The sequence below is a fragment of the Oculina patagonica genome, chromosome 11, assembly GCF_052425735.1.
Source record: "Oculina patagonica isolate OP01 chromosome 11, crgOcupat, whole genome shotgun sequence".
NCBI classification, from domain to species: domain Eukaryota; kingdom Metazoa; phylum Cnidaria; class Anthozoa; order Scleractinia; family Oculinidae; genus Oculina; species Oculina patagonica.
In genome coordinates this window covers 801,956-828,725 of record NC_135768.1, presented here as the reverse complement: position 1 = coordinate 828,725, position 26,770 = coordinate 801,956, and the positions used below count along the sequence as shown (strand labels likewise).

The 26,770-nt window shown below is 41.8% G+C and overlaps 2 protein-coding genes and 1 pseudogene across 3 annotated transcripts in view; 1 reads left to right on the top strand and 2 right to left on the bottom strand.

Annotated features, from left to right (window-relative positions):
• Window positions 1-22,282, bottom strand: part of LOC144629890 (uncharacterized) — a 45,731-nt gene extending 23,449 nt beyond the window's left edge. Inside the window, exons 1-3 of one of the 2 annotated variants that reach the window (XM_078488136.1) lie at window positions 22,146-22,282; window positions 13,701-13,776; window positions 12,797-13,108 (exon numbers count right to left, since the gene is read on the bottom strand). In XM_078488136.1, the coding sequence (XP_078344262.1) occupies window positions 12,797-13,108; window positions 13,701-13,770 (382 nt within the window). In that variant the 5' untranslated portion in view covers window positions 13,771-13,776; window positions 22,146-22,282. Of the gene's footprint in view, window positions 1-12,796; window positions 13,109-13,700; window positions 13,777-22,145 lie in introns of those variants that run through there. The other variant, XM_078488135.1, reaches the window with a different exon arrangement.
• Window positions 1-26,770, top strand: part of LOC144629896 (uncharacterized) — a 67,027-nt gene that overhangs the window by 30,038 nt on the left and 10,219 nt on the right. The window lies entirely within an intron of this gene.
• LOC144630949 (uncharacterized) lies at window positions 17,157-20,165 on the bottom strand (annotated as a pseudogene).

Sequence of the window (26,770 nt, the reverse complement as noted above, 5' to 3'; positions counted from 1 at the left end):
CTTGGTCTTATCTTGAAAAAAAAAAATCAATCTGAAACATCTTTTTGGAGATTCTTACGTTTGTCTCAGAGCGAGTACTAAATATTCAAATTGTGAAAGCTATTTTCGTAGTAAACACTACGTCATTCACGCAATTTTGTCTTCGCCGGAAACTGCAAGCGTCACTGCAGTGCACTTTTTTCAGCCAGACTCCACTTTAAAGAAATTTTATGAGGAAGAACTGTTTTATTGAAGCGTTTGACTCAGAGTGAAAACAAAACGCCGTATTACGTACCCGGACTGTACTGAATACTGCAAAACAACGCAGTTTGACATGTACAAGTGGTGCAAGCTAAATAAAGAACCATTAGGTCATGACAGATTTCAAAACCGTAGCGATCAGCCGATCACTCGCGTTTAACATGAACACTCTGCTCTCTGAAATGTATAATTTTGTTTCATTCCATATTTTACAAGAAGAGAGGGCTGAATATAATCACATAGAGAAAACAAAGACCGCTTGGACATGTCCAAGCTATTTAAAACTACCACTACGTCAGACGCATGTCACGCGATCTCTCGCTTGTAGCTATAAATAATCATTCACCTATTTTCTGAATATTGTTTTGAGTTTACGGTATTTTGAGAATCGAAACGTTATCGAAATGTAAGTTGCAAGCTCAGCAAGAATGTGTCAAAGCACGGGATACACCTCATCCGCTAAACGGAGAAATACAATGGGATGGCCTTAGTCTACTATTTATTTTGGCGTGATTTGGCTTTCTTTTAAATGAACTGGTTTGGGTTATTTTATTGAACATTCGGAACAAAATAAATATTTGCATGCGTAAGCAGGCATTTTTCCGGCTAGGAATGTGGTTTTAAAAAGAAAAAGATGACGTGGTAAAGGAAATTCATGTCACGTTCACTCCGTGACTAACGCAAACACGACTTGTGTGTTTCTCAAGGACTGCTTTTCTAAATATTTTACTGTGCGGTGCCGTGCCTTTAACCTGAGCACTGAAAGAGGTCAGGAGGTCAAGCATTACCCGCACGATTATAAACTGCTTGCAGTTCTTGTTTTTTTTTTGAAGCTAGTTAAGGCGTTTTTCCTGAGATGCTGCCCTTCATTTCACAAGTTTCACTTTGTGTTATATTTAACAAATAAAGAAGCCTAAGCCATGTTTTATACTGTCATAAAACACGACGGGCATTTGAGAACACGAGGGAAATGTAGAAAACATGAGCAGCAGGCGAATGTTTTCACACTGCGCCACAAGCGAATGTTTACACACTACGCCACAATTTTTCCCGCCTCACTTCGTTTACATCAAAATGAAATGTCCAGTAGATTTATACTTAAAAACGAATTTAATAAAACAATTATTCCATTCGCCCTTGTTGGATACGAGTGGTTATAGCCAACGAACAGTCGACGACGCGCGAAGCACTCGAGGAAAGCTGACGAAAAACAATAAAACATGATTTTTCTATGTTTTATACTCTGATAAAACATAGGTTTTTAGCCAATCAGAGTGCGCGTAGACTCCTATCTATATTATAAAATAAAATGTACAGCACATTATACGTTAAATGCTGTTATAAACATTATACATCAGCCAAAACATAGTTAGTAAAATGCCGGAGGGGAAAAAACTACAATTGAATTCACTTAATGTAAAAAATTTTAAACTGACCTATTTTTTACAAAGAACGTTCTCACAAATCAGATACTGGTCGAGCTTCGACTTTTTACTCAGACAGTCGACAGTTCAGTTCCTTTCTTGAATCCCTTTGTAGGAACAAGAGTTCACTTGAATAATTTCGAGTAAAGTAAATAAATTCGCCGAAAGCAATAAACATCTTCACCACTCTTGGTAAGGCGCTAAATGGTGCAGGAAAATGTTCAGTTTCTTTCCTCCCTCAACAAAAGTTGCCCAGAAATATGCTTTCTTGCTTGTAAAGTATTCCAGTTTCCCCAAAACACCACATTCCATAACCATGCTGAAGACTTCTGGGCTTTCGATGTTATTGTCCACCGTGCGACTTCTGTCGTAAACACGCAACAACTGCTTCGGGTGACAGTTTAGAGTTCCAGTTTGGACTTTTACGACAAATACCTGGCGACTGTTCCGTTTGGGTGCTGGGCCCTTCCCCAAACCTGTGAAGAGCACCCCAAATTGCCTTTCACCAACAAAGTGCTCTGGCAACGTAAGCGAGATCAATTTAACTGTTGTGGAGTAGCGACTCTTCAACACATCGCAGAGCGATTCGTGTTTTGGCCGGTGATTGCCTTGGCATTCCTGTCCACAGTAAACTGCAATATAACATTCGGGACACCTTCTAAGTTCAGCTTCACGTAATTGTTTGGGACAATGACAGCATCTGGTTTGTAGTCGTTCAATCTCCTCTGTTGGATGAAATATACCCTCAACGTTGTTGACTACTTCGTTGTTTTCGACACAAGGTGGATCAGAATAATATCGTGTTTCTCCAGGCGGAAGATAGAACTGGCTAGAAGGCATTGTTCCTTCATCTCCAAAAGCCACATTTCTTTCCGGATGTTCAAGCCAGTGGCCGGCGTGGTCTCGCACTGTGTTTGACTTAATGGTAATCTTTCCGGAAAAATTGACGCCTATAAAAATGCCACCACACTTGTTACTGGAAATGACATTTTTGTCTATATATGCCGAAGTCCTTGACTTGCAAAGAATTCCCCAGAAGCCATTATGGTATATTTGGTTGTTAGTAATTGAAAGACCACCTAAATCTTCCAACGAAAAACCAAACGCCATGTTATGATGAATGTCATTGCCGTCTACCAAGACTTTCTCTTTGCTATACGCTACAACAACACCTTCTTGTCGATTTTCGAATACCTTGTTTTTGCTTATCAAACACTGTCCCGTGTTTGGTCCTATTAAGAAACCATGTGTGCCATTGTCATAAACTTTGTTTTCAGACGCAACAAGCTTACCCCCATTTCTTGCCTCCAAACCGGATTGATGGTTTTTGAATATTTCGCAATTTCTCACAAATAAGCGAGACCCTTGCCCATCAACCATACCGCCTCCACCTCCACAATCATGAATTCGACAGTGGTCAATAAATCCGGTGCCACCACGACAAACCTGAACCCCAGGGAAACCTGCAATGCCAGACTTAACTGGTATGCCAAATTTGTTAGTTCGATCGCACGTGGGCTTTCCCTTTGATGAAGCAATACATCCTTGATCTCCATTACACTCTGGATAGTCTTTGCAGCTTGAGAAACCCGCCGAGATCCGACAATGGCTCAAACGAAGTGCTCCGGTTTCGCCTTGGCATACCAATGGAGGATTGCCACTTGGAAACACAATATTTTCCTGATAGCAAGTAGCATCATGAACTACAAAGCCATCTTTACAATGTAAGACAACCCCTGCTCCAAGGCCCACAATCTGAAGATCATTAATGACCTCCAAAACACTCACGTTATACTCTCCTTCTGGTAACAAAAAGGTTCTGTTCGCGGTTTGTGGTACTCGTAGCGCAAACTCTAACTGACTGCCACTAGTTAATACGTCATAATAGACATCTGGAAACTTTTCTTTGATGAACTCTTTGTCATGCGTATTGGTAGCGAAGTAAATAGCGAGCGCAGCAGTTGCCATTGCACAACTTTTGAGAAGCTTTTGGTCTGATCCAGGTCTTTTTAGCTGCTCGTGAAGGGCCCACGCCTTGCGCAGCAATGCCTTGCTGTAGAAGGGTTTTATTGACAGACACTTTACACAATCATCTAAAGCTTTCTGCGCTTGGGGCTTGTCAAGTTTCAAATAACAAAGAGCTCTGTTGGAATACAGACGATAATCATTCGTGGACAACTCAATAGCTTTGGTGTACAAGTCTAACGCCTTCTGGTATTCTCTCTCTGTCACTGCTTCATTTCCTTGCTCTCGGAGCTTGTTTGCATTGTCTGTTCTTTCCGTTTCAGTGGAATCTTCACGATTAGAAGGCAGCTCCCTCATACAATGAGATATCAACTTGTAGTGCCTGTCTTGTAAAGGCATGTTGAAATAAAGAAGCAGTTTCAATGTTTCTTCAGAGGGTGGTTTCTCGAGGTGAGTGAGGTAATCCAGTTTTCGCTTCTGAATTTCTTGGGCTTTAACTTTTTCATGTGCAACACTAAAAGAGATCGCCACTTCATTCAACAGAAGCACAGTTTCCTCTGTATAAAGTAAGGCAGAGGCAGATTCTTCGTTTTTTGCTGTGAAGTCTTGCAAGTGTTCTTGTAAATAAGTCGCGTGCGAGGCCAGCTTTCCCCAAAGACGCAAGGAAGGAGGATTCTCGACGCTAAAAACAGAATCTTCTTTAAACGTCTCACATATATCGACTGGTGAACGTGTCTCTACTAGTGCATGGTGAAGGGAGCGTACCGTTGAAATGAAAGCAAATTCCTTGGTGAAGAATTCCTGGTTGAAAACAACTTCTTTTCGTTTTTCGTCCATCCAACTTCGGATTACTTCTTGCACCAGACGATGAACACAGTACGAGTTTGCCCCGAACTGTTGAAATAGAGACAACTCTGTAAGAAGGGACATCACTTTCTTCCGTCCCAAAGGACTATTTACGACACCAACGAAACTGGGGCTTTGTATTTGTGGAAGTCCTTTATTGATCACCTCATAAGGAATATCGTCAGGACCAAGATGGGCGGACATCTCCATTATAAGAGTTGCAGCCACCCGGAGCTCCTTGTTGTACCGATTACTTTTAGTAATGTGTTCAAAATTCATCAGCCACGTTGTGTGAACTGCTAAGCGGTCACGAGATGTGTATTCGCCGTGTGGGTCTTGTGCCTTCATTTCTTTCAGAAGCTCCACCTTTTGCTCTCTATATTCCTGAACGTAATCTTTGACAGAACAGGAAAGGTACCGTATATAGGCCGCGGCTTGATCGAGGGCCAAAGGAAGCCCATCGAGCTCGGTAGCCAGCTCACGAATTTCGCTGTCTTCTCCCTCCTTTTTGTCAGTTTTCTTCCTTAAAAACTCAATGCTCGTTTCTTGGGTGAAACATGTCAACTTAATACAAAACCGCTCTTCAATGTCTGTTTCTTTACGGATTTCCCTCGGTTCTTTCCTTGTTGTAATGATGATATGACCACGAGCTCCTTGCATCCACTTTCCTCTGAGTAACTTACGCAGGTCTTCCGACATTGCCAGGTCATCGAGGTTATCAACAACCAGGCACCACAAGCGATTCTGTCTCTTTAACCAAGACAGGGCTTTTGACATCGTGGAGGAAAAATCATTCTCGGGTGTTGTAATCTGCATCTCAAGTGCCATTTCTCTGACAGAGCTTTGAAAGACTCGGCTATTTTCTCCTGATATCCAGAAAATACCACCCGGATATTTATTCTTGTATCTCCAGCTAAATTCGAGTGCAAGTGACGTTTTACCCACCCCGCCAAGGCCGCAAATGGCTGTGCGAGAACAGCTATTGCTGTCCTCGTCCAGGTGAGCTGCGATGGCGTTTAGCTCATTAACACGACCACAAAAACAAGAATTACGACTGGGTGCAAGAAAAGCGACCGTGTCGGATGAAACGTTTAAACGGCCTTCAAGCAATGATTCCAGTTTCTCCACTCTAGACTCACTGTCATCACTTTTACTTTGCAAAACTTCGACATCTTCTTTTACAGACGCCATTGTTTGCTCTAGGTCACTTTGCTTTTTCTCTAACACAGCATTCCTTTCTTCACTCACATCTTGGCGTTGTTTCAGTTCTCCTACTTGACACTCAAGTTCAGTTATACGTTTGTCCAATTCTTCTTTGATATTTTGAAGGGCATCGCTTATCTTCTTGGCCTCATCAATGCTATGTTTCTCAATCGCTTCTAAATCCTGCTTCAGAGTTACAACTTCGTCTCTGACGAGTTTCATCAAATCCTTATCCACTGGGCAGCCCATACACAATTCCACGCCTACAAAAAATGATCCATAAGTCAGATGATCAAAAAATAAGGCAATGATTTCATGTTAATGAATTAACGAATGATCGGATATCGTCAAACCATATTCAAAAGGTAGTGAAGAGAGACATTGGGGTTTGGGGTTTGCGGTATTGCGGTATTGGTCAATTTTTTATGCGGAGTTTCGGTAATTTTAATCTTGAATTTCGCGGTATTGCCGTATTCTCCAAACCTGCGGGGTGCGCATTCTTAGGGTTTTGGTCGACTATATAGGTGGTATGAAAACGTATCCTCCACTTTTTCCGACCATTTTTAGCCGTTTATGGTCGTTTCGGGAGCAACCTGAAACAGCCTAACTTTGTCAGACATTTCAGTTTACAATTTGACTGTTTTAACGACCAGTTTAAAGCCTTCATTGTTTCCACGGTCCCATCGCTCGTTCTTGCTTTTTTTTCGCCCTCGCTTCAAAGAATCCGGCAGCCATTCAGACTTACTATGAAATTACGGTATTTTCCGATTTTTTTTCGGTATTGCGATATTTGCCGAGGTTTTTTGCGGTAATGCGGTGTTCAGTAACCCCCAATGTCTCCCTTCGTAGATCCATACTTAATTAGGAAACGGTACGTTGGTGAACAACAAGGTAGACATTTGCGTGCTATTTGGTCTTTTATGATTATGATTCGCCTTTCATGCAGTGAAAATCTCGTTATCGCACGTAATAAATATATCTCATCAGACATTCTAGTGTGAAGTGTCGCTGTATATTTTTATGAGTCTTGCCAAATTTTGGCGAGCCTTTAGGGCGAGTCAAAATACGAATGACGAGTAAAAATGTACAGAGATACTACACACTAAAAAGTTTTTTATAATTTTTTTTTTTTTTATCCAACGTTTTCTTTTCCCGAAATCCTGACATTCCACCGTTTTCTAATCTTTCGTGTACTCAGGAGTAGAAGAGAAGCTATTCAACGGGTCTTGTTGAGTACAAATTTGGCGGATTACTTGTACTCCACTTAGCTTAATATTGGATAATAATGAAAATGACTGACCCCTTTTCTTCCAGTCTTTAAGGTCATTGAGCACCTTTGTTTCATCGGCGTTGGGAAGTCCTAATGAACGAACCAATGTTTTCATGAGCTTAAAGCACCTTTTGAATTCTGGCTCGGTCCAGTTGCCAAAGTTACAATGGCCCCACTTATTCCTCACTTCAGAGCGCACATTGTTAGCGCTGGTTTTGATAACCGGAGAGAAGACAGAGGCATTGCCCTGAATTCCCAGGACTGCTGACAAATCGCAAGTATCATCAAAACCTGTAAATAATATTGAATCGTTATTGCACTCGTGCGTTGAGGCGAGAGCGGCTCACAAAGCCGGAGCTAATCATCTCTCTTACTTTCAGCATTTAGTACGTTATAATCCTAACACTTCGAACGCCAGCACCATTAACAAATCATTTGCAGTGGAAAAATGTTGTATTTTCAGAGAAAGCAAATAACAGTTTTCAATAATTTTAACATAATTAAGCGGTTGCCAGACTTTCGCTTTATGAGAATTTCGCATCACTATCATATCACAACTAGGCATAATTCATATGGTTAATGTACGGTGTATTGGTTTCTGCCCAAATTGGCACTACAACACGTTAGTTTTCTTAGTTGACAACTGACTGTGCAGTAGATATGTGTGTCAGGTCCTTATCACTTGATAATCACTACAAGTTCGCCTTCATCTCGCCAAACGCTATTGCTCCCAAAAAGCTCCGTGAAGAATTCGTCTGACCAAGCTGGGGATTCTTCGCCTTCATAGTTTTGCCATGAACAGGGCATTCCAGTGACCCTGGTGAAGGCTCTGTTGAGCACCAGTTCGCAAGAGAGACCGCTTCCACAGGATTACTTTTTTCTTGAAAATATACACCATATAGGGTTGTTAACGTCTTCTGTACTCTGCTAACGGAACAGCTTCTTTTAACCCATCTATCCTGGAAAACATCCTTAGCGGCGATATTCATCCACAACCTGGACCAAACTCTACTTCTAACTCCTCATCAACATCGACGAACGCAAACATCAGCTTTCCTAGCAACACGAAATCAAACATCAGGATTGCTCATCTAAACATCCGCTCCTTAAAGTCGAGGGAACACTTTATCCTGCTGAGGGACTCTGTTATCTCAAATAGCTTCGATATCTTTACGATATCGGAGACATGGCTTGATTCTTCAGTCAGCAATGAGAGCATTCATATTCCAGGTTACACCTTGTATAGACAAGACCGTGGCCCACACAAACCTGGTGGCGGACTATGTGTTTACATCAAGAAAAACTACACAGTTTCATCAATGGAGAATATATCCTTAGTCTCTGATAACGGCTTTCAGCAATTGTGGTTAAAAGTACAAAGCCGTCGTTACAAGTCATTCGTCATCTGCACAGCGTATCGACCACCGAGTACGCCATTAAATTTCATGGACGATCTCGCCGAGAGCCTCATGGAATCTCTCCTGTTAGGGCTTGATGTAATTATACTGGGTGACCTCAACTGCAACCTTCTTCAAGATAAAGCAGAGTCTCGTGCTTTAAATGACTTTTGTTCGACCTTTAACCTCACACAATTAATTGACAAACCAACTAGAGTTACGGAGAATGGAGAATCCTTAATTGACGTTGTAATGACCACAAATGAGAAATTAATTGCCTCAAACGACGTCCTCATGTCAACCATTAGCGATCACAACCTTATATACATTTCGCTGAAGCTAAAAAAGCCAAGGATCAAGCCCTCTTACGTAACTATCAGAAGCTATACTAATTACAGTGCCGACAATTTCCTGCGTGATTTGTCATATACGCCTTTTCACATAATAAGTCTATTTGACGAATTCGACGATCAAGTTGAGGTATTCAACGAATTGCTCTTGGAAGTACTCAATCAACACGCTCCAATTAAGAGGGTTAAAATTAAATCTAAACCTAACCCCTTCATCACACTAGAAATTCGTCAACTAATGAGAACACGCGACCAGTGGCGCAAACTTGCGGGAAAAACAAATGATCCTCTCCATTGGAACGGATATAGATTTTTTCCTCAAGAAGTGAAAAGGGAGATCCGCATGGCTGAAAAAGTTCACGTCAGGACTCAGATCCTGGATAGTAATGGAAATTCCAACTCAATTTGGAAAATCATTGATCGATGTCTACCACGTAAACATCAAGATACTTGTATGGCTTCTGAAGATCTCACTGGGTTTGCTAACGAATTAAATGATTTCTTTACTTCTGTCGGCAGTACGACTGCTCAAAAAGCTAGTGACTTAGCTTTACATCATGGACTTAATGTAAATCTGGATGTTCCGACTCCTTTACATATGTCCTCCAACGTTAGCCCGGAATTATTTGAGCTCCACCAAGTCACAGAAAGTCAAGTTGAAAAGGTGATTAGAGGACTACCATCTAACAAGGCTCCAGGAATGGATAAAATATCTTCTAGAATTCTAAAAGACTGTCTACCCTGTACACTGTCAACAATTACCCGCATTGTGAACAACTCTTTATTCACCAACACGTTCGCACGTGCATGGAAAACGGCAGAAATTACGCCTATTCTTAAATGCGGTAGCCCAGACGTCCCTAGCAATTACCGCCCCATTTCATTATTGCCTATAGTTTCAAAAGTTACTGAAAGGCTAGTACATGGACAACTTATGGAATATCTAATTAAAAACAATAAATTGGCAGTACATCAGAGCGGAAACAGAAAGCTTCACTCAACAGAAACAGCTCTGTTGTACGTTACGGACAAGTTACTCCAGGCTATGGATAACAAGAAAGTCTCGATCATGGTTTTACTAGATATGTCTAAAGCATTTGACAGTATTCGACACGACATCTTATTATCCAAGCTGCAAAGTCTCGACTTTTCCCAGTGTGCGTTAGATTGGTTCCAGAGTTACCTTTCTGACCGACAACAGTGCGTTCGAATTGGTGATGCAGTTTCTAAAGTACTCCCACTCGAGTTCGGAGTTCCACAAGGTTCTATTTTAGGTCCAGTTCTGTTTACAATCTACGTTAACGACCTCCTTTCTGTTCCTAAACGTTGTATATCTGCCTCCTATGTCGACGACTGCAAACTGTATTTGTCCTTCTCACCTGCCGAACTATCCACGTCTATCTCTGCCTTGAACGAAGATCTCATGAGAATATCTCAGTGGTGCTGTAAACATTCCCTTTTGATCAATCCGGACAAAACTAAAGTTTTAGCCGTTGGAGTACCACAACTCTTGCAGAAACTTTCATCATTCAGTATAAGACTGCTTGATAAAGAATTAACACCTGTGCCTGTTGTTAAAGACTTAGGTGTTCATCTCGACGCATGCCTCAGTTACAACGAACATATCACTAAAACAGTTTCGAATTGTCTTCTTAAATTGAAACAAATCAACAGAATCAAGCATCTGCTGGACAGGAAAACGCTTTTGTTGGTAATGAATTCCTTTGTTTTTAGTAAACTACTGTATTGTTCAACTGTTTGGAGTAATACCAGTAACAGCAATATTGCCAAGTTACAAAAAGTCCAAAATTTCGCTGGACGAATCATTTTGGGACTAAGAAAGTATGATCATATTTCGGATGGGCTGCGATCACTGAACTGGCTTCCTATTAAAGAGAGACTCATTCTAAACGATGCAACCATGATGCACAAATGCATTAACAAACTTGTTCCAGACTATCTTGTCGATATGTTTAAACTACGTTCCCATGTCCATAATAGACAAACTCGATCGTCTAGTGCCTTGGATATACCCTTATGCCGACTGTCAACAGGACAACGCTCTTTTACCTACAGAGGAGCTAAACTCTGGAACTCTTTAAATAGTAACATCAAGTCTTTAAAATGCCCGAGGAATTTTAGGCGCCATTTCGCAAATGTATTATTAGGTTAATTTTTTACATTTAGAATATTTTTGACATATTTATTGTAATTAGAATTATACTTATATTCTTAATTAATCTAAATTTTTAAATTTTTAATCTGTATTTGTAATTTTATTATATTGAGCTGAAAAACCCTTTTTAGGGAGCGTCAATAAAGTATGTATGTATGTATGTATGTATCTCTGTGTATTTACTCGTTCTTAGTTCTAGTGTGGAGGATTATACCTGTTAAGTATTCAGCTGTTATATTTCAAATACGTTCAAAACGGAAGCTGTGGTTACAGATGGTTTGTGCATTGGACTTCGTATCAAGATATCCAAGGGTCGTTGGGAGAGGCACTCTCACAGTGCCTGCCTCCACCCAAGAGTTGAAATTGGTATTCATTTGTTGAATTGTTGTCATTGGCTTACGGGCATCTTCGGACCTTGGGCTTTGGGGGGGGGGGGGGGGGGGGGGGGCGGGAGACCTTACTGCCCGAAATGTATCCTTTTTCTCCGGAAATATTTTTTTTAACCACTGTAGTTCAGCAAAAAAATGTAACTATCTTTTGGGGAGCCAATTTACATTGTTTTTGCCCAACTTAGAAGTTATACAAAAGTGTATGAAATATTCAGGGGTAAATGGGTTTAAACATTTCGTTGAGAAATTTGAGCTGGCGCTCATAACTTAACATGTGAGTCAAAAGCATTTACTTCATCACTTTTGTGACAACTTTGTTTCAACGTCTTATACTGGATACACCGCTGGCAATAGCTATGCAAAAGCCCAACTTCTGGACATCATCGCGAATTTCCTACCCACTTCAAAATGATTGCAACTGAATAGAACTGAGGTGTCACGCAAAACTTGCTAGAAAAATCAAACAGTAATATGGGAGAGGAAACGATTTCGGTGCTAGGGGGGGGGGTTGCATCCCCCCTCGCCCCCCCTTCCTACGCCTATGATTGTTTTTCAAGTTTACCCAAATGCAATCAGTTTTAATAAACTCTAATTTTCTCTATTCAATTGTTCCTTTTGTTTTGAGTTCTTCTACAGCTTCAAGCCGTTATTGGAATATTTCAGTTAATTTTATGAGCAGTTGGTCCGTACACTTTATTCGTGATCATGTTGCCCCCACACTAGATAGATAGATAGATGGATGGATGGATGGATGGATGGATGGATGGATGGATGGATGGATGGAATGGATGGAATGGATGGATGGATGGATGGATGGATGGAATGGATGGAATGGATGGAATGGATGGAATGGATGGAATGGATGGAATGGATGGAATGGATGGAATGGATGGAATGGATGGATGGATGGATGGATGGATGGATGGATGGATGGATGGATGGATGGATGGATGGATGGATGGATGGATGGATGGATGGATGGATGGATGGATGGATGGATGGATGGATGGATGGATGGATGGATGGATGGATGGATGGATGGATGGATGGATGGATGGATGGATGGATGGATGGATGGATGGATGGATGGATGGATGGATGGATGGATGGATGGATGGATGGATGGATGGATGGATGGATGGATGGATGGATGGATGGATGGATGGATGGATGGATGGATGGATGGATGGATGGATGGATGGATGGATGGATGGATGGATGGATGGATGGATGGATGGATGGATGGATGGATGGATGGATGGATGGATGGATGGATGGATGGATGGATGGATGGATGGATGGATGGATGGATGGATGGATGGATGGAATGATATAAAAGTAAATTACAAGAAAAATGACCAAACTAAACTAACTAACCACCTATTCAAATAAAAACAAAGAAACAAAAAGGTATACTGCTTTTCAGGGATGTCGTGTCCCACTCAAATCTGTAGCCCCTAACGGTTAAATTAATGTCATGTGCCACCTATTTGGTATGAAATTATCAAATATTATAACAACAAAACAACATCATACCTGTAAACTTGGCCATGTGCGGCTCAAGGTAAAGTTTACCCAGGTCTTCAGCAGTAGTAACTTTGTAATCGTATGGAGATTTTTTCCCTTTGTTGTTGTTGATGCTTCCATACTTCAAAACAAATGATCCATCCTTCTTCATGTATGTTGAAGGACCTTGTGTATCTATTGCATTCAAACTCTTCAGTGATGTGTAGTGTTTAGATATTTTTTGACCAGTAAAATCACGGAGGACTGGTAAGAGAAGCCTGTTCAAGCAAATACCAATCACAACCCATCTCTTCTGGTTGTCTCCAAGGTCAAAGCTGCTGACTATAGCAATTTAATGGAATTAGAGATTAAAGTTTTAAAAACATAAATAGCTTGCAACATAAAGATGGGGTGAGCGAAAAACAAAACAAACAAAATCTGCATCTATAGTTTATACCAGTTCAAAAATGCAGTTTACCCGGGTAACCTATTTCGAAAAAAAAAAACGGTTAACCTGAGCATTGCTTATAAGCAACTGAAAAACTAAAATCAATTCGTATTAAAGCAATGAAAGCCTGGCATGCGGGTGGGGGCTATCCTTGGTATCTGACTGATATATTATTTTATAGGAAGTATGCTCAGTATCACGGTTTCCTTTAAAACCACACCCAATTCAAGACCAAAAGGTAAACAATATACAATTTCAGACCAAAATGAATAATGGGGAAATTTATTACCCAGTTTCAGACCAAAACAGCTCAAAACCATATCCTTTGGAGAGGCACCTACCTATTTAGCTTATGTAGAGGGATCTAAAGCCATTTTTATGCCAACTCCTGTACATGGAATTTGACCTTTAAAAATATATTTGTGGAGCAAAAGAGGTTTGAAAAAGTAAGGGTTTGAAAAAATTACGTTCCACTTTATTACTTACCAGGAACAGAAGTGGTTGAGGAGCCAGAAGGTCCTGAAAGTGTTGTTGGCTTGCTTAATGTAGTTGCCATGCCAACCTAAAAAGGTATTTAATTTATGAGAATAAATTTACTGAGACAAGAACCCCATCAATCTTAATTAGCTACAGTAAAACTTCTATCAGCATTTGCTGAATGGGTTAGGGTTAGGGTTGTTCTTCATCATGCCAATTCATTATCAGGAAGTAGGAGGCAGTTAAAATAAATCTTCACGAGCTTTTCAAGATAGTTACATGCACGGCAAGCATTGAAGGTAATCATGAAGAAAACAACCCAAGGGGGTGGGTGGTAAATGTAACTGACGGAAAACAGACAGCTGCCGGCCACCTTGCAGACACCTCGCTAATTACAAATACCTCATTATTATGGGCAGGAGTTGAAGCCTTGGTGAATTAAAGAATTACTGAAAATAATTCCCACCATTTATACAGACTTTCTCTGTTAATTACTGCAGACATCAGGTTGTGGTCCCAAAGGTATCCAGGGTTGTCAAAATTTACAATGCCGGCAACTAGCTGGCGCATTTCACCGGCTATTCTGAATACTGCACTGGCTACTCCGAATGCTAGTAGTTTAGTTCTGAGCATGATATTGGAGAAGCAGGTGGGACTTACAATTGATAGAATTGCTTTTAGGAGTGGCAATAATTGCAAATTAATTGAAATTATTTCAGCTAACTAGTGTAAAACCTTTAATCCATTTTGCCCCCGAGGGCTTTGTGTCCTGGACCCCAAGGATATACCTTTCCAGTCCCCAGACCTGCATGATGAGGGGCCTCCAGCCACCAGTGCCATCTACTATTAAAATATCTCCTGGTACTTTAAATCATTTTGACAACCCTGGGTATCAGTTAGAGTGGAGGGTTACTGTACATAATTTTTCGTTGCCTTACATTTTCATAAAATTCTGAATCATTTTTTTGTCCATACCTCTCAAAATGCCATAATTGGCTACTCTTGGCTATAATTGGCTAAGTTCATTTTTATAAGTAGAAAATAAACTTTCTCAGCTCAACTCGATGTGAGTTTTATTCTATTCTGTTCTGCTCTGCTCTGCTTTAATTTGCTCTGCTCTGCTCTATTCCATTCTATTCCTCCCAGGGGGGGTACTCGGGATTTCAAATGACGGGGATGTTCGAATGGGGGCAAAATTCAAGACCCAAAAAAATCCCAAGGGCTTCCAACATAACCCAAAAAAATCCCTAGATCAAAAATTAACCCCTCAAAAATCAACAACAAAACATGTTTGTTTGTACTTTATTCACAGAAAAATGCAGCCAAAGCACTACCACGAATGTTCAGATTGTTTTAAATACCCAAAAACATCCCTACTTAAATCAAAAAAATACTTGCCAAATTTTCCTACCCAAAAAAATCCGGGAATCGAAAATTTCGAACCCAAAAAAATCCTTCGATCATCCCCGTCACTTAAAATCCCGAGTACCCCCCCTGGGCTATTCCTATATTGTTTCTGCACAGTAAACCTTTATGAAATACCATACAAACCACCAAGTGGTGTACATTAATTTACTGGTTGCGTATTTTTAAATTTCCTAAATATTATTTTTAATTTTCCTGTTTTAAAAAACAGGAAATTATGGTAAAATGTGGGGAGCGAAGGCTAGGGGTTCTGAAGTGCCCGCTTCCCATGCCCATATTTTGAACATTTTACTACTGAAGATGTGTATTTTGTTAATTTTATTAGGTAAAGTCTGTATAGGAGCCTAGTGGCCTTTCAGGCCGGAGCTAACCCAGATTTCTAGCATGGAGTGACTAGGAGTATCTCTACTCTCCCCTGGATGGGATGCTAGTCCACTGCAGGGTTCCCCACCAGCATTAAATTTGCTGGTACCCATTTATACACCTGGTTGAAGAGAGGCACTATGAGAGTAAAATGTCTTGCCCAAGATCACATTACACTGAGTGCCCCGGTCAGGGCTCGAACCTGGGCCGCTTAATCTGGAGTCCAGTGCACTAACAATTAGACCACCACATGTACACCTCCCAAGTTTTATTATTAAGCATCACCAATAAAGTATATCAAGTGCTAGAAGATTTGACACTTACATAAAGATATACTTACTTATTTTGCAATGTTGCAATTTTTTTCCTATTTCTCCTGGTTCCCAACACTTTGGGAATTTGGCTTCTCGCTCTTTCTTTTCCTGCCTCCTTCTAGCTTCCTCTTCCCACTAAAATAATAAATGCCTCTGTCAAAGGCAGAATATATCATCGGAAGTTACCACAATCCTCTCAGCACTGGATAAATAATTTACATGCATAACTTTTCTTTGGCTCATGGCAAGAGGAGTTTATGGCTAGAATAAGATTACAGTGGAAGCTTTGCTAATGAGACCACAGCCTCATTTATAGTGACCAGCTACCCTTAGCAGCCCTGTCACACTTGAGAAACCCTCCCTTAATTAGCAACAAACCACCTTTGCAGGAATTTAGAACTGAGTTTTTTCCTTTGTTTTTAACTTATCATAAGTGATCAACCCTGAGGGCTGATCGTAATCTTGACAACAATAACAATACACACTACTCCTACAAAAATTATAGGCACAATAGAACTAATAATTTATTAATTAACTTTGTATATCAGTACTCTTAAATATCTCTTTGAGCTTTTTTGTCATGTTGTAAGCTCCCTAACAAACTTTTAACTTTTCAGAAGGTGAATTATTATGACAAATTCTTTCTTGAAAAAAAACCCTGAGGTGGTTGCTTAGCTTATACGTGAGCTTTTAAGGTATTCCAGCTGGACTGGAGGCTAACGTGACCCTTATCAAATCGGTTCAATTTTAAGCAGCTTGAAGAATATTACTAGCAATGGTATATTGCAATTTCTGCGTTTTGATTGGTTAACAGGCAATGGTATATGAGCTCATATACCATTGACCACAAATAGCCAATACGTGTCAACGAAAATAGCTCGGGAGCTCAAATATTGCAATTCTTTGGTCGTTTTTAATAAAACAATTATTCCACTCGCGCTTGTTGGATATGTGATCGTCATAGCCAACTCAGCGCTACGCGCCTCGTTGACTATCTAACATCTCTTATCGAACGCGCGCTTGTGGAATAATAATTTGTTAAATATGCGCCAGTAAATAAAGCAGAGGTAGATCGATGACACGATTCGTTACACAACTGGAACCTTTAATAAGCCTGAGCGATCACAGAACAAGTTGACACGAACGACCACACGAGGACCGAGGAAGAAGGACGCTTCTACGCATGCCTATTACTAACGTACCGCTGACCGGTACTGGCGCAACTTCCTTTTCTTCTTCCCTCAAACTTTACAAATGTGTAGCGAGCTAACCTTAGAGCTACATGCTAATTACAAACATGAACGGGTATTAAACTTATAACAAAAACTATAAATTGTTCTATCTGCCTCTGTTTTTTTTGTAGTTAGTTCGAGTCCAGAACAAAGTCATTGTAACGGGCTGGAGGACGTCGCACACGTGTGGATCTGCGGGGCGGGGGACTGGTTTCAGAGTCACTGGCGGGGGAGTCTGTTACTGGATTGGGGTGGTTGTCTTCGCAGGGCTCCTGTCCACCATCAGGAAGGCTGTCATGAGGAAAATCTTGAGTTGCAGGTGTTGAGATTGCACTCGGTATGACAGGCGGAGATGGCGGGGAACGCACTGGCTGTGCTGGTGGGGCTTCATCGGAGGACGAGTCTACATCATCGTTAAAAGCGGATGGTCGGTAGTCTGCTACTTCAGATGGGACCCGGTAGCAATCTGAGGTTTTCACCCGGTAAGATGTGCTTCGTAGCTGAGAGCCGACAAACTTTCTGATGTTGCAGAAAGATCCGGTTACTTCTACAACCAAATAGCGATCGCGTGCTCTTGTCTTGTTGTGGTCTGAGTACAGGTAGACCAAGTCACCGACGGTGATGTGCTCAGCTGGACGGTTCTTTGCGATGGGGGCCTTAGCCTTCTCGCTGTGATGGTGGTTGGCAATACGTTGTTCGTGTTGCTGAACGATGAGGTTTTGGTCGTGCAGTGGTATCTGCTGGTTTGAGAATTGATCACGCTGTGTCCACATCTCCCTAGCAGAAAGGCCACGTGAGCGGATGCGTGCGTTAAGGGTGGCTGTTGCTACTGACAGGGTCACAGGGGACACAGGACCGCCTAGCGGGTCATGTCGGAGTAACTCATTTTCAACCTCTTGAACGGCCCTCTCGGCGACAGGGTTCTTGTTACGATTCTTGGCATTTCCAATCTCTATGGTGATTCTGTGGTGTTTCAGTAGTAGGTCTTCTGTTAGTGCCTTGAACCCTGATGCGGGGTCAGTGCGTATGACGGCTGACGGGCCGTCTAGCGGACGCATTTGGACACAAAGGCGGATTAGGGCATCACGTAGTGTGTTGTGTCGCTCATCCTCTAGCAGAGTCGTGGCTGTGAAGAAGGTCACACACTCACGTAACACTAGTATGAGCTGTCTTGAGCGCTTGGTAACATCTGCAGCGAACGATACGCCAACGGCGTCAGGCGGAGGGGAAGATGACTGCTCCTCTCGCATTTTCGGAGTTTGGCGCAAGGCAGCACATTGGTGGCAGGCTTGAGTCACATGGTCAATGGCCTTGTCTATGTCCAGGGCATACAGGTAGCGCTTTGTTACAGCTTTGAGTTGATGACTGGATGGGTGACCGAGTTGGATGTGTAAAGTGGTTAGGAGTCCCTCTAGTACTTGTCGGGGGACAATAATGCATTCGCGGGTTGGTGCGAGAGGCTCGTTGCGCTTAACAACAAGCAAGCCATCCTTCGCGATGGTTGCTACGTTGAGGTACCTCTTAACATCCCTCAAGTTCGTTAGCTTTTTCGAAGGACGTGTTCCCTGTTGTAGGTGTGCACGAGTGCGTCGTAAATCAGGGCATTCGGCCTGCGTAGTCAACCAGGCGGTGCGGCTGGTGAATGGGAGGTGCTTGGTGCCACGAAGTATGTCTTGAGTAGATGTGTGTCTGACAACTGATTCTTGGGTGAGTTTCGTAAATGCGCAGACCTGGCAGGCTTCATCTTCACACGGGGCAGCATTACGGCTGGAGAAATCTGACGGCAGTATTGCAGAGCCGGATACGTGTCTTACAGAGGCCTGATATCGGCTCACAGTAGACAGGAAGGTAGACACACGGGGGCTTGCTGAGAACTCTCCTCGGCAAAGTTTTTCATATGCCTGTACACATGGTTTGCTGTCGGTCAGTATGCAGGCCTTATGATGAGACTGTATCAGGTAAGGGCTGAAGTGTTTAGTGGCAACGGCGTGTTTAGTGGTAGCCACGCTGTCTGGGAGCCGCGTAGTTTGGCGCTGAAAAATCCTGCCACGCGTAGCTTGCCATCACGGGTGACATATAGGGTGGCGCCTATTCCAGGTTTCCGAACAGCTCCGTCTGTCACTATCCAGAGTTGGTCTGCAGGTCTGGGGAGGGAGATGGTGCGGGTATTGGATAGGGCTGTCTGGGTGTTGTGGAATGATGCAGTGAGGTCATCTGTCCACTGGATCGTTTCGTTAGATTCACGGCCAGCAACAGTGTCATCAAGTTTTGCAAGGAGTGTAGAGCATCCAGGAATGACACGGGAGAGCACCTTGAAAGCTCCAATGAAGGACCGCATTCGGGCTACGGTGTCGGGTGCAGGGCATGAAGCAAGGGCGGCGATGCGGTGTGGGCTGGCACTTAAGGTGCCACAGTTCCAAATCCAGCCTAGTATTGTTGTGGATTGTGGGTTGATGACGGTCTTTGATGCGGAAAGGCAGAGATCGCATTTGTTGAGGGCTTGTAAAACTTTCGTCCAGTTCTGCAGGAGTTCTTCTGGGGAGTTGCCGCCACAATACAGATCGTCAGCGATTTTAGCAACAATGCCTTCCTGCAACAGGTCACCGAGCACTGGGCTCATGAGCTCTTCGAGGGCGGTCTCTGAACCTGGCATGCCCATGGCAGACCGGGCATACACACGCACACCTCGGAATGGTGTGGCGACGCCGCAATATTTCATAGAGTCACGTGAGAGTGGAATCTGGTAGAATGCGCTGGTCAGGTCTGTCGCGACAATGTGTTTCCACTGGGCAATAAGGCGTAAGGTGGAGTCGACATCAGGTATAAGAGAGGGCTGAGGCTTGCTGTAGCGACCAACGTCAGCAAATGCAGTGACTAGGCGGTAACCACCATTGGCTTTCTTGATGAGGAAAGACGGGTTTAGGTACTCAACTGCAACGTTGATGTCTTCGGGGCGTCTAAAGACACCCAATGTTTCTAGTTCGTCAAACTTCTGTTGCAGCTCCAGTAGCTGGTGACGGGCATACTGTGGCAGACGGCCTTTCCGTTGGGGGGGTTCCACAGGGCCCATGTTTACCCTGGCTTCGAACGGACCTGCTGAGCCATTGTAACCTTTTATGTTTGGGTCAAAGACGTGGTCGTACTCGTCCAGGAGTGAGGTAAATTTGGCTCTCATATCGCGAGGAAGTAAGTTCTCTGGATCGAGACACACGTTTGAAGAGAGTTTCGTGCTGGTCTGAAGGATAGGTGGCCTGGGTTGCGGGGCGGCTTGCAGCTGTGCGTTGTCGTCGCGGGCTTCCGGTGCGTACACAGCGCGCACCTGGCAGAAGTGTTCATTTCTCTTGAGGAAATGTGGCTCGGGAGAAAGGTTGGGGATGCGTATCTTTCCGGCGACGCTGGAGATGATGGCCGGGCTTGGCCACAGTTGGGAAGCTCTGTTTACAAATTTTCAGTTCAGGGGTACATGTATTTGCCTTTAGCAGCCAGATATCATCATATGAGCAACTGATCAGTGTCGTCTCCAAGGCAAATTTTGCAGGAAATTACCACAACAAACGGTTCAAATTGTAAAATTGCGGTTTGCTAAAATATTGACCCCACAGCAGGCGATTTTGACAGTTCAGGATCTCCAGTTTAATATAATTTGAATATAATTTGTTTTCATTTTTCACGAACATTTTCAGGATTAATCACAAATCATGGTCCTAAAAATAAGCAGATCACGCATCATACTGGACTGGCAATTCATGGATTGTGGCCAGATTTGAGCTGTTTTCATGTGCCACTTGCTTTTTTCCCCTCAAGTCACGCATCCGAGCATAATATTATTCTTGAATATTACAGAGTTTCTATTTGACAGAATTTAGTTGGCATACCAACATGCATATGCATGTTTGTACACCTTAACTTGAACTTAAGCGCCGTCCCCGAATAAGCGCTGCCCTCGAATAAGCACCGCATTTGGGACCAAGAAGTTAATAAGCGCCGCCCCCAAATAAGCGTCGCAGTCACGATGAAGCGCTTATTCGAGGAATTCCACGAAACTAAAAATTGCACTACAAAGCAACTCTAAAACAACCTTGGAAATTACTTTTTCCCCTATAAATTCAGGCACGCTTTAAGTGCACCCAGAAGGGAAAATGAAAAAGTCTTTTGGTGACAGATCTTTTAGTGTCAGTGCGCCTACACTCTGGAATGCACTTCCAGCTAGCCTGCATAATATTAGTTCTATTTTTATTTTTAAATCTTGTCTTAAAACATATCTTTTTAAATTAGCTTTTAACTTTTAGATCTTGTCAATATGTATATAAATTATATTAAGGGATGTTTCGCAGTTCAAAGTTATTATATTTTATCGCTCGCCCGTTATTTTTTCTATCCAAAATTCTTACAATAGGTAGTTTTGTTAATGTTGTGAAGGCCGTGAACTTTGTCGGGACAGCAAGCGCAAAACTCGATCTCTTCCATATATATATAAGATCAGAGATGAATACTGACAATCAAAAGTCCCTTCTTTTTGTTACTGTAGAAGTTTTTCGTCTGTATACAATTGTTTGTGGCGTCCAATTTTTAAATAAGCGCCGCCCTCAAACAAGCGCCGCACTTGAGGCGCGAAAAATTTAATAAGCGCCGCTTATTCGAGTAAATACGGTAAAAAACTTGCAGCTTTGATGACGTCACATATAACAAACAAACAGATGCAGCGAGAGTTTACATGTATTTTAATCATGTTAATCCTGTGAGAAAGTCAGACTTTTACTCTTCTCTCAGTGATTTTCGATTTTTAACAATTCAGGTTTTATAGATAGATCAGATAGTGTGGTGTTATCGTCCGCTTAATTCGCCATTTTGACTGATTCAGGTTTTCATGTTGAGCAAAACTTTGCTCGACTCATGATCGTAGTCGAACCACTGTACGGCCTACTGCACACTACAGAACCTAATATGACCGAAGTGTTGAGAATTTCATATCTCTTATCTCGAATCTCTTATCCCAAATATACTGAATATATATTATATTCGCATTTATCAATATAGGGCCATGAAGTGATGGAGTCGTCTTAACTTGATTATATTGACATGCACGAGGATCGAGAAATAACTTTAATAAGCTTACTTACCTCTCTTTTTAAAATGTCAGAAACGACAAGAAACAGAAGAAAGAATGGCTCAGTTGTTAACCACGTTTTCAACCAGTAAATTACTTCATCGCATCACGGGAAAACAACTTTCCACGGCAGCAGAATACGTAGACGAATGTTCCCGATTCCCAGGGCCCCCAACTGATAGCTTCTGATGTCACGGATATTTTTGACTCACTGAAAAATTTGGGAATAAGTATGGTATGGAGTGACGGCTAGATGGAACGACGGAATGGACCGTTGTCTGTTGCATATGTTGTGGTTTAATATATAATATGACTTTTATTTCCTTTTATAAGACGATCAAAAATAAAAATCAAACTGGTTTCAAAATTTTAAACCCGCAAAGATAGAGCAGTTCTCACTTGAGTGTCGAAAGTAAATTGCGATTGCTTTGGTTTTGCATACACCACTTTCATAATGGCGGCCAATTTATTTATTCTTTTATATGTATGTTAATTAGCCCTACTGGCCTCGTCAGCATGTGAAAAATTCAAAAGAATTTTTACACTAAAACGAGGCCAGTAGGGCTAATTAACATACATATAAAAGAATAAATAAATTGGCCGCCATTATGAAAGTGGTGTATTGCTACACTTAGTGATTGGCTTAAAAATTTCAAGCCACTTTCTCAGCCAATCAGAACTAAAATCAAAACCAATTGTGACTCGCTCGCGCACGTTTTCCCGCGCTCCGTGCCGGCTACATGTATTTGCTTCGAGGTTTGATTGGTTCACTGGATTGTCTGTGTCTTTTGTGATTGGCTAGAGTAATAACAGCTAATTACTTTGCTTTTGGTTTTACGACACTCAATTGAAAACTGCTCTAAATTTAAACCACAACACATACCTACCAAGTTTTTAGAACTTCTCACAGGTTGTTAGTAATCCACGTAACGGCGGAACGCGGAACGGCGGAACGGCGGAACGAGAAACGGCGTAACGAGATTTTTTTTCTGCTTTTTTTTTTTTTTTTTTTAACAAACTAACCAACAAACAAACATTAAATATATCTCACAAAATAAAGGGCATGTATATCTTCTTTATCCTTAGAGGTCAATCTAGAGCCAGGATGTCGAGTTTATTTCGAGTTAGGATTTCAAGGAGAAGCGCGACCGGCCTTCGGACTTGCTCGCGCCGATCGATCATGATCGAGACAATGAAACGAACAAAGTCGAAGCAAGTCAACAAAGCCGTTGACAAAAAAAAAAAAATAGAAGGGCCTGAAAAGTTACTGATTTCGTAAGAAAAAAAAACGGACAGTGTTAACCCCGCTCAACAGAGCTTAACTTCGGCGATCGGACGAAAACCGATGCTTTCCTTGTGGTATCAGTTTAAGACGAGACAAAGGGTTATAAGAATCATGCAAATAGTGAAAAAGGAATACCTTGTTTAAATGGATCTTATGGACAATTTGGCACTTTCCTTCTAAAACTGGACTTAACTATTATGAGCTGATTTACGCGCTTTCTGATACCACATGGAAAGCAACGGTTCTTGTCCGATCGCCGAAGTTAAGCCCTGTTGGGCAGGAATAGTACTTGGATGGGTGACCAACTGAAAATACCCCTTGTTGTGGGCTTTTCATTTCTGTTTTTTTTTTTTCTTACGAAATCAGTAACTTTTCAGGCCCTTCTATTTTTTTTTTTTTTTGTCAACGGCTTTGTTGACTTGCTTCGACTTTGTTCGTTTCATTGTCTCGATCATGATCGATCGGCGCGAGCAAGTCCGAAGGCCGGTCGCGCTTCTCCTTGAAATCCTAACTCGAAATAAACTCGACATCCTGGCTCTAGATTGACCTCTAAGGATAAAGAAGATATACATGCCCTTTATTTTGTGAGATATATTTAATGTTTGTTTGTTGGTTAGTTTGTTAAAAAAAAAAAAAAAAAGCAGAAAAAAAATCTCGTTACGCCGTTTCTCGTTCCGCCGTTCCGCCGTTCCGCGTTCCGCCGTTACGTGGATTACTAACAACCCTTCTCACACAACTTTAATTTGAAAGGAATGATGAGTTGCCATGGAATGGCTTCCTGGTGAAAAGGTTTCAGTAAAATCCTGAAAAGAGGAAAGCCTCCTGACATTTGACAGGATTCGACTCATTTTACGCATTTGTAGTTCTGTCCTATGACCCCATAACCGGTATAAAATCAAAGAAATTGCTTCTTTTTACTTAAACGTTAACCGTCGCGGGTTTTTGTTCTTAATCTTTTATGTGAGAACACACATTTTGTGATATATGTGGGAATGCGTTAGCTAATCAAGACCCTTGATACCTGGGACGGGACTTGACATTTCATCGTTCAACTTTCTCCGTCAATCCAGGCCTTGTTCTTAAATTTCTTCCTTTTCTCGGAAACCTTTCCACTTTTTCCACGACATGAAATATGTCATGTTGCACAATTTTGCACTTTTTTTGTTCGCTGCAGAAATCAAAAGCGAACTACTACTCAGGAAATGCCCAACTGGCCGCTCAGTGAGGTGTCCTAAAAGTAAGAAATTTCCACATCATCACTGTCAGAGTGGTGTTGGGGGGGGGGGGGGGGGGGGTGGGGGGGGAGAGAAACTTCTTTTGTTACACGTCTCAAAAAATGGTCATAGCTAAGGTGTCTCCCTACAGTTTTTTCTGGGCCTTACCTACACGGCTGTACACAGGCTAAATCAAACATACAGAATTTTTTAATTCTCGAATATTTCATTTGCAGTACATCATAGCTTAAGATGCTGATATTAATGAAGATGAAGTATTCAACATGACACGAGCATGGGACAAGGAAAACTTCCGAGTCCCCGACGGGAATCGAATTTAAGCGGTAAATCTGATTCAAACTTTGATTTTTGATTTACTCATTTGGCGGTTTTCTGTTTACCGTTGCCACGGGAATATCGATTACCCTAAAAAGTATATTAAATCAAATTTCAATCGAAAACCAATATATGGTGTAATTTTCATATCGATCCGAGTGAGGAAAGGTCGCTAAAAGGCCAATTGCAAATTGTAGGTAAGGCCCCCCAGAAAGAATGTAGGGAGACACCTTAAGGTAATAGCGGTGCAGGGCAACCGAGTGTGCGCAGTAGCTCTCGAATGGTTGCTAAGGGCATAGTACAGTGAATAACTTGACAAAGTTCTTTGTTTAGATTGTATGTTTTGGTCTTGACCATGCACAAAACACAATAGCTATTTGCATTTTGTTTGCTCCTTTGATGTTTGCCGGACATCAAGACAACAAACAGTGATAACGGTGACCAGTCTGGCAAAAGTTAGGCTTGCGAATTATACTAATTAAAACTAACTCCAATGATTCTGAAATTATTTATTATTTTTTGGTTGTAAAATGCCAACCGTGACAAATTTTTGGCTTGTTATTCCACGCCGCCAAAACATTCTCAGTGACGTGAAACATCGAGTGAGAAATCTGGCTAAAAATGCCAAAAACATCTCAGCTTCGTAAAACATCAAACGCAAACAGTGCCACTATTCGCATTTCACACGCACGCAGTCATTGATATTTAAATCTTTCTGAGAAAACAAAACTATGGTTCGGAGTCTTTCTTAGCAACGGCTAGATTGACATAGACCCGCACCGTTTCCAGGCACTGCTTTGTCTTCAAAGAAAAGTGCCGACTTTCTCCCCCCCCCCCCCATTAAAACATGTTTGCCGTTGTAAGACATAATGGTAACAGAGCCCACCAGGTAACGCAAATTTTAATCTAATTTTAAACTTAAAATTCCAGCGCTATAACCATTACAAATTATGCTTTACAATTCTCTATTAAGTTGAATATAGTAAACGAAAACATTGATTATTAAATGAACCTATCACTACTCGTTTAGTGGCATTAAAGACTGACATTTTAAGGTCGCACAGGACCCTTGCAATCATTAGTATGTATTTATTTAAAGAGTATGCACGAACTGCCGGACGACTGAAGCCGACAACAAACGAAATATTCATGAGAATGTTTGTTTTTAAACTCTTTTGTACAAGTAATTACCGTATTAACTCGAATAAGCGCCGCCCCCGAAAAAGCGCCGCCCTCGTATAAGCGCCGCATTCAGGACAAAAAAGTTAATAAGCGCCGCCCCCGAATAAGCGCCGCAGTCCCAATGCGGCGCTTATTCGAGTAATTCCGTGTAAACAAAAATAGCCTACAAAGAAACTCTAAAACAGCCTTGGAAATTCCTTTTCATCAAAAGCGATGTTTTGCAGTTCAAAGTTATTATGTGTTACCGCTCGCCTATTATTTTTCTATCCAAAATTCTAACAACACGCAGTTCTGTTAACGTTGTGAAGGCCGTGAGCTTTGTCGGGACAGCAAGCACAACTACCGGTCTTCCGTAAGAGACGAATACTGACAATCAAAAGACCAAATTCTTTTAGTTACTGTAGAAGTTTCGTTTAGATTAGATTCTTTACAGCGTCCAAATTTTAAATAAGCGCCGCCCTCAAATAAGCGCCGCCCTCGAATAAGCGCCGCACTTGAGGCGCGAAAAATTTAATAAGCGCCGCGGCGCTTATTCGAGTAAATACGGTACTAGTAATTGTTCTCAGCTTTGTGCCATGTGCGCTGGAACATAGGAAATTATCATAAATAGATTCACAGCTT